The sequence below is a fragment of the Selaginella moellendorffii genome, unplaced genomic scaffold (genome assembly GCF_000143415.4).
Source record: "Selaginella moellendorffii unplaced genomic scaffold, v1.0 SELMOscaffold_58, whole genome shotgun sequence".
Taxonomy (NCBI): domain Eukaryota; kingdom Viridiplantae; phylum Streptophyta; class Lycopodiopsida; order Selaginellales; family Selaginellaceae; genus Selaginella; species Selaginella moellendorffii.
This window is the reverse complement of record NW_003314319.1, coordinates 803,778-819,724: the sequence shown is the minus strand read 5'-3', so window position 1 is coordinate 819,724 and position 15,947 is coordinate 803,778. Positions and strand designations below refer to the sequence as shown.

Below are 15,947 nucleotides of genomic sequence, written 5' to 3'. Positions count from 1 at the left end.
AGAACTCATACAACCATACAGAGACCATGGTACTTGCGAGAAGGGTCGCTTCTTCTATCAACACGATAAGGATCCTGTCTAGGAAGATCCTCGGCAGTAAACCGTACTTGTGGTTTGTGATAGTTTGGATGGTCATCAATACTTGACTCGTAGTTGAGATGGGAGATGATGGAGAGCCGATAATTGTCCCCGATTTCATCTGGAGTTTACAGAAGATCAACTTTGTGCTAAGCACATGCTTATCTTATTTTGCTCGACATTGTACATTGTTCTGGAGCAGGTCTTTTTGCTATGAAGATCGTTGCACAGGGACTTGTTTTTGCGCCAGACACGTACCTGAGTAACTGGTTCAACATCTTGGACTTGTTTATTCTCGTCACTGATGCGCTTATTCTTCTGAAGTATAACGCTGAGGATGAAACTTCCATACCAACCGTGTTTACTTCTCTTCGGTCATTTCGTTTCGTGGTTCGGTTTACAGGACTGAGGTCATTATTATCAAATCTTTTTCGGACTATTCCAGCAATTGTGTCAGTTATTCTCTTCACATTTTCAATTCTCCTAATATTTGGAACCATCGGGCTGCAGCAGTTTCGGGGCCTTCTCTGGAAATGCAATGACCCGACAATCACACACCGAGCATATTGTGCTGGCCTCTATGTTAATGACATCGGAATCCTTGCTCCGCGAACCTGGGTTAATAACGTTTTCCACTTCGACAACATTCAGAATGCCCTGCTCAGTATGTTCGTCTGCTCCACTTTCGAGAACTGGCTGATGCACTTCATGTATCCTGTCATGTACATCACTAGGGAAGACCACCAGCCTGTTCGGAACGCGAGTCCTGTCAACGCCTTGTTTTTTGTGGCATTCTGCTGTATTGGGGGATTTATATCGTCAGAGTTTTCATCGGGGTGTTTATCAACGAGTTTGGAAAAAATTCTGGAGCAGTTCTTCTCACAGAGAGGCAGAAGCTGTGGAGGGACATGAACCGTATCATCCAGAGAACTGATGCTATTCCGATGGCTCAACGACCAAGCAATCCCATCCGAGGGATGTGCTTCTACTTGATTCGCAATCTGACATATCAAAAGTGCATGATCCTCGCACTCCTTGGCTACTCCAGGCTACTTGCAACTAACTATGCTGGCCAGTCGGCAGTTGTTTCGGACCGGCGTCAGATGGCTCACTGTGCGATTACAACATATTTCCTGCTCGAATCCGTGATGAAGTTCCTTGGCAACGAGGTACCTCATTCATCTTTTTCTCGATTGTTTTTTGTTTGACCACCTGGTTTTTCCTTTCTCCACGGCGGCAACTGATCCCCTGACCGTGAAATCGTAGCCCCCTCCGCCGCCGCCGCCGCCGCCGCCGCCGCTAGCGCCAGCTCCATCTCGCTTGCCCGCCAGTGGAAGGTCTATAAGAACGAGGTTGCACGGCAAATGGAGTTTGGACTCTCCATAATGGCCGCCATTGGTCTCATGGGAAAGAAGGGACGGTGAGGGGCTATGTCAGCCGCACTGCCTACATTGCTTGAGTTTTTTGCATCACTCCTCACGTAGCGGGAGCATGCGAACAAAGTTCATCTGTTTGCCAACGGTAGCTGAGATACTTGCTCTTCTCGCAATTTTCATGTATATGTTCGCGGGGATGGCGTTCCAACTCTTCAGTGCAATGAAGGAAGGACCCTGCATTGGCCCGTCTGTCAACTTTCACACTTTCGTCAACGCTTTCATCGCGGTGTTTCAGGTAAAGCCTTGCTTTTTTATCACTTTCAGTTTCGCTTTTCTTTTACAGGTTACAACTCTTGATATGATTGTGGCTATCCAGAGGGCCGAAGTATCTTCTTCGCCTTCTTGGTCTTGGTCGGGAGTCACATATTCATGAACTTGTGTGTGGCTGTCATACTGGATGCTGTAACCTTCGGCCTTGTGAACGAGAACTCTATGGTCATGCCAGAGCACCTGTTAGCATATCGAAACTTGTGGAGCCAAGAACCATTCTATCCCAAGTAAGCCACTTAATTACGTTCAAGTCCTTGTGGAACTAACTTTACAATCGTCCAGTGGTACAGGATACATTGGCATGCACAAGCTGCATCGATTTGTAAACGCCCTCGGGGGTCCGTTGGACGAGACCCAATGGTTTGGCGTGTTCCTCTCAATCTCTCTTTGTCTCTCACTCATTTTTTTCTTTGTTCTGCTCAGGTACATGAGAATAGAGTACGAGGTGATGAGTTTTCGAGTTCCAAACAAAGGAATCCCTTTCAAGAAGCCGCTGGAAATGCTGACACTGTATAAGATTGGACCAACTGTAAGTAGCTGCTATTCCAAGCTTTTGATACTAACGTTAAGCGGATCCAGGCCGTACATCCAGGGCGCTGCAACGAAAATGCAGGCTCTCGTGAGAGGTTTCCTGGGGAGGATAAGAGCCGGCAAAGGTGGTGCTGTTGTGCGCAAAACCGAGGTAGCAGCTGAACAAGAATTGGAATTGACAAGGAGCAAACCCGAGGTGCTAGAGATTGCCGGGGACGTGAGAGGCGAAGCTCTCCTGGTGGAAGAGTAGTGCTGCGGTCGCATTTTTGTATATTAATTTAGAGGAAAATATGTCAAACTATGTAGAGGTGGGACGTTCGAATACCAAAACGCTTTGGAAATTAAAACTTACGTGTCTTGAGATTGGGGCGGTCCTCAAGCCAAGGTGGAATTTTCATGCCTTCCGGGCAGTCTAGCCTTTTCAGCCTGGGAAATGCGCCCTGGCTGTGATTGTGGGACCACAGTGCATCGTTATGTATCACGCTTCGCCCCGAAATGTTAAGACGTTTCAAACATGGCAGCGATGCAATGGACGATGGAACGATAGTCTCATCATCACTGATCAAGTGCATGGCTTCTATATCAGTCATTTGATCTGATGGCTCAAAGAAATCATTTTGCATCTTCCTGCACCATACTGAAAGAAATTGAACCTTGAGTGATGACCTCTCGGTTGGCAACAACAGTCTCTTTATGCAACCCGTTATTCCCAGAGACTCGAGGCGATTGGGGAGCTGTGTCACAAAGAGAGGCAAGTGCTCCCATTCAATATCAGGAGCTAGCTCAAACTCCAACTCCTTCAGATTTGGAAGACTGGCAGCAAAATCATCCTTGAATTCTGACTGTGCAAAGTGTAGATTAGTAAGTATCAGAAATTTAACACCTGGGAATGGTCCATGGACCAGGTTGAAGAAGTGGATACGACTGCAGTCAATTTCAAGTTTTTCTAGGCGGTGGGGCAACCAAGATAGGTTTATAATTTCACGGATGCGTAAATATCGTAGTTGCAGCCACTGTCATCATTATTTTCACTGTCTTCTACCCCAGAAATGGAAAAATCTTTAAGCCTGATTGATTTCTTAAACATTCGCTTCAACGGAAGTCTACTGACGGATTCCATGTGAATTTCACATGTTCTTAGGTTGACAAGTTGCCATAGCCCAACGATACTGACAAAGTCGATGCTCTTTGCATGTAAAACCAATGTTTCAATGTGCTCCAGTGTCCCCATGCTTTCTGGCACCTTCATTGTACCATCTATCATTCTTAGCTCTAGAAGTTTTAGTTTACGCGAAATTCCAGTCAAATCCACAACTGATGAGTCTTCTTTTGAATCAAGGGTCAGCTCCAGCTCTTCCAAGTTGGAGAGCTGGGGCAGTAATGCAAACTGAGTAGATTTTAGATATTTCAGTGATGTCAGGCTGAAAAGCGCATCTGGTAGTTGACTCGCTTTTGTTCCTCGAATGTCAAGCAGTTGAAGGTTTTTCAGCTTGGAAATGCTCTCTGGAATAAAATGGATCTTAGAGCATTTCCGCAAGCTCAATACCTTGACACCTTGTATGTGATTGATAAGATTGTCATCCACATTAGAAAGTCCTTTACATTTATCCAGAAGTAAGACATCACGCACATGATTATCGGATAGAAAGCTGCCATGAGAAGAATGAGACTTTAGCAAATGTTGCATCCCGAATGCCAATTGTCCAGTCATATCCAAACAGGCATCCTTCTCGTGCTCTTGCTGTGGACTGTACTTCCCTTTTAAGATTCTTATGCACAGTTTGCGTAGCATATCGTGTACGATTATATAACCAGGAGCTTCTTCATCCCTCCAAGACTTATATATCTTGACCAGGCATCTCCGTTCCAGTTCATTGACAATCGCTGTGGGTGAGAGTTCTGACCCAACCTCCATCCAACATTTCCTCAACTCAGTAAACTCAATCTCCTCGTCTTCTGGGAATGCAGCCAGATAGAGAAAGCACTCTTGCAGCTTTTCACCCTCATACTTTCCCAGTTCGTCATAGCTGAACTTCAAGCGCTTGAACATCTACTTCTCAACGTCTGGATCATTGGACAAGTGCAACCTTTTATATCGTTCTTCCCACACATGTGGCCCTTCACTTCTGTGGACAGCCATGGCACTGCCAATCACTTCCAGAGCTAGAGGAAGTCCCTCACATTTTCGAGCTATTTTCTTGGCAAATCCCACATCAGGGTCACTGGGTTGTGGATCATGCACACCGAAGGCAAACTTCCAAAACATCTTTTTGCTTTCGTCCATTGATAGCTCATGCACAGGAAATGCCTTTGCATCCAGACTGCGCAAAATGCCTTCCTTTCTGGTTGTTACCAGGATCCGGCCAGAGGATGGCCGTGCTATAAAATCCAGTTCCTTTGCCCAGCTCCAGTCCCACACATCATCCAGTACCAGCAAGACACGGTTACCACCAGCAACATCGCGTGCCAAGTGCTGCACGTCGTCAAGGCTTCCTTTGGCCCTCTCTTTCATTTCACCCCATTCAAGAGCGTTGAGGAGCTGGGCCTTGAGATCGTCCTCCGAAGCATCTTTCTTCACAGTGATCCACACAATGTAGTCATGGAAATGCTCCCGCACCCTCTCGTCATTGTGCGGGCAGCTTGCGAGGGTGGTCTTTCCACACCCTCCCATTCCCAACAGTCCAACCCATTTGCTACGGGCTTCAGGATCCAAGAGGGCATTCACCACCTCATCCAGCAGTTGCTCATGGCCCCCAAACGTGGCCACAGGAACAACACGCCGTACATATTTTTTTGCAGGGCCTCTGTCTTGCGGGGAACTCCGTACGGCGAAGCTAGTGCTCGGCTTTATCACTCTCAACTCTTCTCGCTCGTACCTTTCCATTTTCGGAAGGAGATCGCCCTCGTAGCTGTGTATCAGCTTCGAGATCTCGCCATAACGCTTCTCCCTGTGAAAGATCCACAGATATTTTGTTAGAGCTCTTGTGTAAGCTTACTGTGATCCCAGCAGTGCTTGCGCGTTGTCGTTCCATTTTGTGACAAGATCAAGACACTCCTCGGCTCCATCAGAATAGCGGAACTCTGGATTCCGTTGCTTGTGAGTATGAAACTTGTTAAGCAAGGCCTGGATGCTGCCCCCCCCCCCCCCCCTTTTCCAGCATCGCAATGTCCACATTCAGCTCGTGCCCGTGACTTTCGATCTGCGACAGGAGATCCTGGTAGGAGCTTATGCACTCCATGATCTTGCCACTCCGCTTGTACCTATATGAAGAAATAAATTCAGCCTTCTTGCACAAAAATGCTGCAAAACATACCGTCTAACGGGGCTCCAGATCCTGTTGTTGCGTGATCTCAAGAGTTCTTGCGCCTTGCTATTCCATTTCCTGACACGCTCCAAGCATTCCTCGGCCGCTTCAGAAAACATAAAGCCACGTCCATTTCGCTCCTTGTGGCGACCGAAAGCGTCGATCTTGGCCTGAATGTGGGGTGCCATGGCATTCCCCAGCCTTTCAATGTTGGCATTGCAGTCCCAAACCTTCTTGGCAGCGTCCAGACCCAAGCCACACAGCTGGCTCAGCAAGCCGCTCACACACTCCATGATCGAAAAATCGTGTCCGCTTCAGCTAAAATGGCACCGATATAAGGCCAAAACTTCTTACGTGGTCTCCAGGTAAGTACCAGAGTCGTCTCTTGGACGCGCTGGAGCAAATGTCCTTCTCCTGGAAACTTCTAGAGGCTCTAAACAAGGCCGCATAGTCTCTATGGCCCCGGTCCGTCCTGGAAGCTCACCGTGCACTGGAGATCATCCAAGGTGACATGCCCAGACAGGTGCGCGATGGTGCCGTTGTCCACGAAGAACTCCACTCCCCGGTACTTTCCAACAGGCTGCGAGTGTGGATCCGGAGTGTCGGTCACGTTCACGGAGAATGCGAGGCCGCAGCCGTCTTTGAAAGGTGGACCGGTGTCTTTCTTGCAGCCTGCAACAGGGAAGATGTTGTAGTCGCTTTTGGTGAAGCATCCCTGCAGAGAAGCTGTTAGTGAAGAGAGCTGCGAGCTCGAAAGATGTGCTTACCTGAGAATTCTCGAGAAGGACAGGAAGTAAGCTAGCCCCGGCCCTGGCCATGCTTTGGTCCTTGCCCGCTGCCAAGGAATGGAGTCCGTTTAAAAGCGTTGTTTCGGCTCTCTTGTACATAGCATGTCAAGCCTGCGATCCTTTCAATCATTTGAGAGTATAACCTGTGTGAACCTTGTCTGCGTCAATTCTCGACAGCCGAAGCTGCGCGAAGAATTTAAAGTTCCAAGTGTAAGCAAACCAAGACTTGTATGTACCTTTAATGAAACTTAACACGAAACAATTAGTTCGATGCTTTGCACCAATGAAAGCTTTGAACAAATAGCACACGCTCCTACGCTTTCCCAATACACAAAACACGGAGCACTGGAAAAAGGATACTCGATTAGCCTTGATAGCAAGAAACAAACTCTACTTACACCCCGCTTATCGTCCTAATTTTCAAAACTGCCCTGGCCACCACAGGCAAAACATCACGCAAGGGTCCATTCTAACAAAAACCTGACCTTCATGCTGCAACAGGAGAATCCGGAGCTGATCCAATCGAAGAACCTTCGGGATCCTTACGCAAGGCAACGTAATATAACATCGGAGAGTAGCGTTTCACCCGGGTACCCTTTTGAGGACCCTGATTGCTAGCCTTAGGTGCGGGTAAAAGCTCAGGGACTATCGAAAGTCGTCGGTTTGCATTGTTTCCACTCACGCGAAGTCCCACCTGTCCCTTTTTGGACGTAGAGCAGCTCCTGCTCAGTTTGCAGTTGCTCCTGCATTCTCTTCTCCTCCTGCATTTAGCCAGTTAACGTCTCAACAGGCACTAAACTGCAGAGTTACCCTCAGTCGGCGCTTTTCTTTTTCTTTCTCTCGTCGTAGCAAGCTATATTCTTCTAGAATTGCCAGTAGAGAAATCTGCAAAGCACTCTCAGAAGCGTCTACGAAAATCACTTACTTACCCCGTTATATAAGAAGGGCCTGCCTCTTTCGCGTTTTGGACTTCAATGATTCAAGAAGATCTGCAAAAGGGTTGTGAAAACTGAGAAAAGGAAATAGCAAACAAAGAATTCAAACGCACTGGGGAGTTTGGCCACGATGACACGAGCTCTTTCTGCACGTTTTAGATTCAAATGTGCTCCTCTGGTTGCATTGAAGCGGCTTTCATCCTACAATCGAAAATGAATAAGTGAAATAGCGTAACGCTCATACCTTATTGTATTCTTCAAGCCAACTTTCTTCTTCACATGCACTAATCCATCGTTCCATTCTTTCCATTATATCTTGTCTACCGAGTGATTCTTCCTTCGCCTCCGCGATACTACTTTCGATTGTAGCAAGTAGCTCTGACAAGTCCACCATCCCTGTGCACACGACACATCAGCCAAGAAATGTAAACAGAATAAATTTATACCTGATATAATAATATACATTCTCGGCCTCTTGCAATGTCCCTGGCGATATCTCCTGAGAGAGCCTTTGTATCTGGCATTGCACGTCCTCAAATCAGCCGCTCCTCTTTCCGCAGACGCAAGCATTCTAACTGAGGTGAGACGGACAAGAGCTGCTCCCGCAGAGTATTGCCCGACCTCTTCTCTAACTGGGAGGAAGAACAACGGGCATTGGAAAAGCACTGTGAGATGGATCAAACAAAGCATACCGTGCAAGGGCGATCACCCAGGAGCAACAGGAGCGACGCGAGCTCCGACTCGGAATCCGCCAGCAGCTGGTGCAGCCCAGCCCTCACGCAATTCGCTTGATCCACCTTCCACCGGTACACATCCAGGCATTCTTGCTCCAGCTGGAGCAGCATTCTGTCCCTCTCCTCGTCGCTCTCCCCCATCTCCTCCCAGATGCTCTACGCGCGGCCGATCCACCGCGATCGTGAGAAACTCCAGAGGCAATATTTCGCGAGCACCCGAGGCTTACCTGGAGCTCCCGCAGCAGCGATCGGTAAGTCGTGTCCTCGCCTTCCATGGCCTCCAGAATCAAAATGCGCGTCCTTAGATCAATCAGCTCTCGACATTCTTTGCAGCTGGAGAAAAAGTTGTAAGAAAAAAAAACGAAGAAACAATAGAAACAATAGAAAACTTACCGCGTTCTTGGCCTTCTTCGTTCCAACTCTACTCACGAGCGTGTTCTTCTGATCGATCCTCATTTCTCGATCCACCTCGCGTTGCCGTAATCCTTCATGTACGAAACACCACGAACTCTAGGTTCCATTCTTAACACCTGTGAAGAAGAAGCGGCAAAAGGAACGAAAGATGACCATTCGCAAGATCCTGGACGACAATGCGGTACCATGTTCGATACTACTGGCACGATCTTCAGAGTATCAAAAAGCCCGAGAACAAGCACCGGCTTCACTGTTCGCATTCGCTCCAACGAAATCCACACCGATGCGCCGATCTTGGTCTTACTCAAAGCGGTGGAAGCACATTCTTCCTGTAGAGGAGAATACATAACCTTGTTGATCTGCGCGTTGGCGGTGTTCCAGTAGGATGTTTTACCGGTAACGGTGGATCATAGCGCCTGCTGAGCATACCGGCGAGCGATCTATCTCCTCATCAATTCTGTCCAATCCTCTTGCACACATGAAAACGCGAGACCTGGAATAGTGGTCATCGACACCCGATGCCGCTACACCGTCGTCATGCATCGGCTGTGCGAAATTTGGGGCGCGCCACGAACCGGATCGAGACTAGGAGCTCCGAAAAATCCACAATACCCTTGGATGTGATGCCAGCGCCGGGAACAAGACGCGCGCAGCGAGCAAAAGAACTCTTATAGATGGTGTAGCTGCTGGCAAGGCCGAGCGCCCGGACCAAACCAATGGATTGATGCTCAGCTCCAGCGGCGCCATTGCTGATGATGACCGCGCGGCACACCACAGTCGACAATCCCCCCCATCCACACAATCCTTCAACCCTACCGCACGTGGAGAACATCCGGGGTTCGACTAGCAACAGTCGCGGTTCGACTCCCATTGATGCCGTGCTCCAAAATTCTTTAAGAGCGTTGTCTAGCGATGTGACGTGAGGCTCTTCTCCTTTCCCGGGTTTGGCACAATCGAGGCCGTACCCTCTGGCTCCAAGTGGATATTCTTTCTTTCCTTGTATATCGATACAATCCTTCTAATCTACGAGTGGATAGCTTAGTGGCTCGTGTGCTAGGGAATCACAGGCTCCGCCACGATGATCCGGCTGTGGCGGCGCGGGAAGAGCGGCAAGAGTGGCGCTGTGTCATATACCTCAAGTGCTAGTGATGCAAGGGAAGAGAGTGGCGAGCATGATTTACATTGGTTGGACAGAAAGATGCCCACCTCACTCACTTTTTCCCCTTTCTAGCTTTAACAATGGTGATTGGCATTGCGGAGAGATGGCGGCGCTGGCGATCATCGCTCGATGAGAGCGAGCAGCAGCAGCAGGATTTGGATTCCCAGGATAGATTCGCTTGCAAGCGCGTGTGCGTGTCAGATCCGATGATGAAGCGAGTGGGCAGCTTTGAAAAGGATGTGACGCCCAATTTGTGCGTCACTGTGTATGGGGTCTCGGATTTGGATGCTTGCACCAAGGCGTGCGCTCGATCCGTTTGTTCTACGCAGCATTGGAACGATGTTTGTATGCGGTGATGCCAGAGCGAGATGAGACCGCTCGGCTCTATGGGCGGCCGACAACAAACAAGAGCTCTTCTCCAGGGCGAGGCAGCCACAGGAGGCACAGATTGACGGCGACGAGGATTTCATGCGCGATGATCTTGCGGAAGCGCCGCCGCCTCCAAAGATGATCGAGTGGGAACCATCGAGGACCGCTTCTCCCGACGTGGATTGGATCCCGACGAGGACCGCTTCTCCCTCCGTCGCTGTTCTCTCTGCCAGAAAATCGATCATGTCGCTTGGAAGGGGAGCGGGAGGCTTTAAAGCGGTGCATTATGACCAAGCCATACGAGCTTATACCAAGGCAGCGCAGAACTCCTGGCAGGACCTCTCTCGCAGATCTTGCTCCCGGATGGCAGCAAATTTCGGAGCAGGAGTTCACCTCTGAGGCTTGTTTTTCTATCACTTTCAGTTTCGCTGTTCTTGTACAGGTTACAACTCTTGATAACTGGTCTTGCGTTATGATGGATACCACAATTGATGCACCCGCCTGCACCAACGGTAAAACACTACTCGGCGATGATTGTGGCTATCCAGAGGGCGGCATTATCTTCTTTGCCTTCTTGGTCTTGGTCGGGAGTCACATATTCATGAACTTGTTGGTGGCTGTCATACTGGATGCTGTAACCTTCGGCCTTGTGAACGAGAACTCTATGGTCATGCTGGAGCACCTGTTAGCATATAGAAACTTGTGGAGCCAAGAACGATTCGATCCCAAGTAAGCCACTTAACGTTCAAGTCCTTGTAGAACTAACTTTACAATCGTCCAGTGCTACAGGATACATTGGCATGCACAAGCTGCGACGATTTGAAACGCCCTCGGGGATCCGTTCGGCCGGCGCTACAAATACTCGACCCAATGGTTTCGCGGGTTCCTGTCAATCTCTCTTTGTCTCTCACTCGTTTTTTTCTTTGTTCTCCTCAGGTAGATGAGAATAGAGTACGAGGTGATGAGTTTTCGAGTTCCAAACAAAGGAATCCCTTTCAAGGAGCTGCTGGAAACGCTGACGCTGTATAAGATCGGACCAACTGTAAGTAGCTGCTATTCCAAGCTTTTGATACTTACGTTTGGCTCGAATTAACGCAGGGGTTGCCTCTCACTCTGCGCATCGAGCGTGAGAAGCGGATCCAGGCCGTGTACATCCAGGGCGCTGCGACGAAAATGCAGGCTCTCGTGAGAGGTTTCCTGGCGAGGATAAGAGCCGGCAAAGGTGGTGCTGCTGTGCGCAAAACCGAGGTAGCAGCTGAACAAGAATTGGAATTGACAAGGAGCAAACCCGAGGTGCTAGAGATTGCCAGGGGCGTGAGAGGCGAAGCTCTCCTGGTGGAAGAGTAGCGGTGCAGTCGCATTTTTGTATATATTGATTTAGAGTAGAAATATGTCGAACTACGTAAAGGTGAGACGTCAAAACTACAGAAAACGCTTTGGAAATTAAAACTTCTATATCTTGAGATTGGGGCGGTCCTCAAGCCAAGGTGGAATTTTCATGCCTTCCGGGCAGATTAGCGATTCCAGCCTGGGAAGTGCGCCCTGGCTCTGAGTGTGGAACCACAGTGCTTCGTTCTGTATGACGCTTCGCCCATAAATGGTAAGACGTTTCAAACCTGGCAGCGATGCAATGGACAATGGAACGATAGTCTCATCAAAGCGCACATCTTCTATATCAGTCATTTGATCTGATGGCTCAAAGAAATCATTTTGCATCTTCGTGCACCAGAATCTGAGCCTTTGAGTGATGACCTCTCTGTTGGCAACAACAGTCTCTTTATGCAACCCGTTATTTTCAGACTCTCGAGGCGATTGGGGAGCTGTGCCACAAAGAGAGGCGAGTGTTCCCATTCAATATCAGGAGCTAGCCAAAAGTCCAACTGCTTCAGATTTGGAAGACTGGCAGCCAAATCATCCTTGAATTCTGACTGTGCAATGTGTAGATTAGTAAGACGCAGATATCCAAGACAAGGGAATGATCCATCCAGGTTGAACAAGTGATACCACCGCAGTCAATGTCAAGTGTTTCTAGGTGGTGGGGCAACCATTTAAAGCTGTCATCACTATTTTCACTGTCTTCTACCCCATCGATGTAAAACTGTTGAAGCCTGATTGAGTTCTTAAACATTCGCTTCAAGGGAGCTCTACTGATGTACTCCACACAAATTTCACATGGTGTTAGGTTGATAAGTTGCCATCGTCCAACGACACTGGCAAAGTCGATGCTCTTTGCACATAAATACAATGTTTCAATGTGCTCCAGTGTCCCCATGCTTTCTGGCACCTTCATTGGACCCTGTCTCATTTCTAGATTTAAATGTCTTAGTTTACGCGAAATTCTAGTCCAATCCACAACTGATGAGTCCTCGTTTGGATCAACGTCGAGCTCCAGCTCTTCCAAGTTGGAGAGCTGGGGGAGTAATGCAATGTTAAACTGCGTGCATGAATCACATTTTAGAAATTTCAGCGATGTCAGGCTGAAAAGCGCATCTGGTAATTCACTCACATCTGTTCCTCGAATGTCAAGCACTTGAAGATTTTTCAGCTTGGAAATGCTCTCTGGAATAAAATGGATCTCATAGCATATTCCCGCAAGCTCAGTACCTTGACACCTTCTATGCGTTTGATAAGACTGTCATCCACATTAGAAACTCCTTCACATTTATCCAAAAGTAAGACATCTCGCACATGATTATCGGATAAATAGCTGCTAACATTCTTTGAGATGAATGAGACTTTAGCAAATGTTGCATCCTGAATGCCAATTGTCCAGTCATATCCAAACAGGCATCCCTTCTCGTGCTCTTGCTGTGGACCGTACTTCCCTTTTAAGATTCTTATGCACAGTTTGCGTAGCATATCGTGTACGATTATAAATTCGTCATCCCTCCAAGACTTATCTATTTGACCAGACATCTCCGTTCCAGTTCATTGACAATCGGTGTGGGTGAGAGTTCTGACCCAACCTCCATCCAACATTTCCTCAACTCAGAAAACTCAATCTTCTTGTCTTCTGGGAATGCGGCCACATAGAGAAAGCACTCTTGCAGCTTTTCACCCTCATAGTTTCCCAGCTCGTCATAGCTGAACTTCAAGCGCTTGAACATCTGCTTCTCAACGTCTGGGTCATTGGACAAGTGCAACCTCTTATATCGTTCTTCCCACACATGTGGCCCTTCACTTCTGTGGACAGCCATGGCACTGCCAATCACTTCCAGAGCTAGAGGAAGTCCCTCACATTTTTGAGCTATTTCCTCGGCAAATCTCACAACATCAGGGTCACTGGGTTGTGGATCATGCACACCGAAGGCAAACTTCCAAAACATCTTTTTACTTTCGTCCATTGATAGCTCATGCACAGGAAATGCCTTTGCATCCAGGCTGCACAAAATGCCTTCCTTTCTGGTTGTTACCAGGATCCGGCCAGAGGATGGCCGTGCTATAAAATCCAGTTCCTTTGCCCAGCTCCAGTCCCAGACATCATCCGTCATACGCTGAAGCAATCCTATACCAGAGATTGTGAGAATCAGGAAAACGATCACTGGAGCCAATACGTTGCGGCTAGTCAAGGTAGAAGGAGGGAGGAAGGAAGCCATTTAGATTCTGGAGTTTGCATTCGGAAGCCTTTAAACTACGGTAATGCTTGTGACTGAAGTTTCAGGTGTTTGTGGTTTCGTGGAGACAACTCTAGCTACAAGTGAACGACAGCATCAGCAGCTTTACTTTTCCTTTCCCCTGGTACAAAAGCTTTTGCAGAAGAGGAGGCATTACGGAAGCAATGAAATCGCCTTCAAGCTTCAAGCTTCTTCAGCTTTTGATCTTCGGAAGTGGTAAGCATCTCCCTGCTTCTGTTTTCTGTGTTCACTCCGTTACCAGGAACCGAAGCAACAAGGATTCGTCTCTGGAACGCATGTCCATTCCCCGTTTGGCCTGCGTGGTTACCAAACTCCGGTCATCCGCAGCTGGGAAAGGGAGGATCAAAGCTAGACTCATGGCAACTCTTTGACGTTTATGCTTCGACGGGATGGTCAGGCAAGTTCTGGGGGCGCCCCAATTGTCAGTTTGACACAGTTCTAGGCACAGGCTGCTGCGAAACAGGAGATTGCTCAAATGCAATCGGATGCAACAGCACTTATTCGCCCCCGGCTACCACAGTCGAGTTCAAGCTCCATCGCGATTTCATCGACGAGTACAGCGTCTCTCTGGTCGAAGGCTACAACTTGGCGGTGAAAGTTTCAAGCAGCAATCCGGTTTGCCTCAGTGGTGGCTGCAGCTGCGACTTGAATTCGCGGTGTCCTTCGGAGCTGCTGGTTTGGAATTCGAGGGGAACTCCAGTTGCTTGCAACAGTCCTTTCTTAGCGTTTGGCGCTGATGAGTTTTGCTGCGAGGATGAGTTCTTGGGACCGGATAAATGCCATACAAATCAGTTCAGTTTGCTGTTCAAGGAGTGTTGTCCTCGGGCAAAGACTTACCCGTTTGATGATACTAATGTTCCGCTGTTTTGCACTGCAGGGTCTGATTATCTCATCACCTTCTGTGCCTCTTGGTAGAAGGTTAATGTAAAGCTGCTTTAAGACTTAAATGTTTTTATTTAAATTAAGAAAAATCTGAAAAAGCTAAACAAATTAAAAGTAGATTAATTAAGTGTTTATAGTTTAAGATTTATAAGTCAATGGTTTTAGTTTTATTTTCAAAAACAAAAATCAATCTATCTTCATTTTGGTTCATTAACTCTGGTTTTAGTTGAATATTCAAATTTAATAGGCTTTATCATTTTGAATGATAGAACATAACATCACACATTTTATTTGTTGGAAATTTAGATGAAGGGTCACAATGGGTTCGATCATCATTGCATTATAATAAGTATATACAGCAATTAACGAAATGTCACAACTCTTAATTACCATGATTGTTGATGTGTCCATTCCACATGATACACTCATGTCATAAGAGGACCTAAATCCTCATCTGACATGAGCCTGGGAAAATCCTTATCACATGCATCTTTCAAGAAATTGTATCTATGCTCTGCAGATTGTGGGCAATTCATCTCTCATTGCTGCTCTCTCCCTCTTTCTATTAGGGCACCTGATGGGTTCCTACCCAATTGGATGTCACTGTTCCTTTGGCTGACATTTCCCCATGTGACCAGTCTGAGCACTCTGTGGCCCTAGCATTTCTCTCATGCCACCAATTGCAATCTCAGCACCATCTCCTTCTCGGCTTCTAGCACATGGGATGCAAACAATCTACCAGAAAAGGGAATCCTCCATTGCCTAGATCCTCTGTTAACTCAAATCACTCACCAGGCCAGAATCTGAGTTGTTCCTCATGCTGAAAACATCATCTAAATGCTTTCATCTTTCCACCACATCTGGTGGTTCATCTGGATTGCTACCATCTTATTCCTCCATAGGGCTCTCTGAATATCAGCAAAACTCAAGTCTCTGATACCATGTAGGAATTCTGGAAGAAGTCTCTGATGCATTATAATAAGTATATTCAGCAATTAACGAAAGGTCACAACTCTTAACTAGCTGATGTGTCCACTCCACATGGCACACTAGGAGGACCTAAATACTCAACATTATTCTGAAATTCAGGTCTGACCATCTTCATAGGACTGGCCACCCATTATTTTTATTATTTCCATGCTTAAGTTTCCTTATCATGGACATGTGATTCTAGTTGGTGTAGCAGTAAAGTTAGTTTCACAGGCCCTTGGAACAAGTACAGTTGTTCCACCAATTATGATGGGGTACGGATTAGGCTGACCGCACTGAGTTCTGTATACTGAAGCATAGCTCCTCTGGATGATGCCTTGGTTTGGGCTTAAGGTTGCACCAACCTGGAAAGTACGAGAGATGTTGTTTGAACCCATAACATTCACTTGATTCACTTGATATGAGCAACTTGTATCATATA

General features: G+C 47.4%; 4 protein-coding genes and 3 pseudogenes across 7 annotated transcripts in view; 3 read left to right on the top strand and 4 right to left on the bottom strand.

Annotated features, from left to right (window-relative positions):
• Positions 1 to 11,482, top strand: part of LOC112351139 (voltage-dependent calcium channel type A subunit alpha-1-like) — a 123,386-nt gene extending 111,904 nt beyond the window's left edge. For 2 of the 4 annotated variants that reach the window (XR_002994008.1, XR_002994007.1), the window contains exons 6-8: positions 10,462 to 10,748; positions 10,801 to 11,061; positions 11,118 to 11,482. The gene's annotated coding sequence lies outside the window, so the exon portion shown is untranslated. Of the gene's footprint in view, positions 1 to 1,409; positions 1,441 to 10,461; positions 10,749 to 10,800; positions 11,062 to 11,117 lie in introns of those variants that run through there. The other 2 variants (XR_002994006.1, XR_002994010.1) reach the window with 2 other exon arrangements.
• The window catches only part of LOC112351140, a 69,385-nt gene that overhangs the window by 11,000 nt on the left and 42,438 nt on the right, over positions 1 to 15,947 (top strand). The window lies entirely within an intron of this gene.
• Positions 3,270 to 5,449, bottom strand: LOC112351145 (annotated as a pseudogene).
• Positions 5,913 to 15,947, bottom strand: part of LOC9655049 — a 49,830-nt pseudogene continuing 39,795 nt past the window's right edge.
• Positions 6,620 to 9,293, bottom strand: LOC9651154 (annotated as a pseudogene).
• On the bottom strand, positions 11,472 to 13,615 carry LOC112351175 (putative disease resistance protein RGA1). The gene is made up of 4 exons (XM_024688532.1): positions 12,934 to 13,615; positions 12,624 to 12,844; positions 12,024 to 12,453; positions 11,472 to 11,839 (listed from the first exon to the last, which is right to left on the bottom strand). The coding sequence occupies exons 1-4, from the start codon at positions 13,613 to 13,615 to the stop codon at positions 11,472 to 11,474; spliced, it is 1,701 nt and encodes a 566-aa protein (XP_024544300.1).
• Positions 13,798 to 14,616, top strand: LOC9655052 (thaumatin-like protein 1). The gene is made up of 2 exons (XM_002983531.2): positions 13,798 to 13,849; positions 13,896 to 14,616. Exons 1-2 carry the CDS (start codon positions 13,798 to 13,800, stop codon positions 14,567 to 14,569), a joined length of 726 nt encoding a protein of 241 aa, XP_002983577.1. The 3' UTR covers positions 14,570 to 14,616.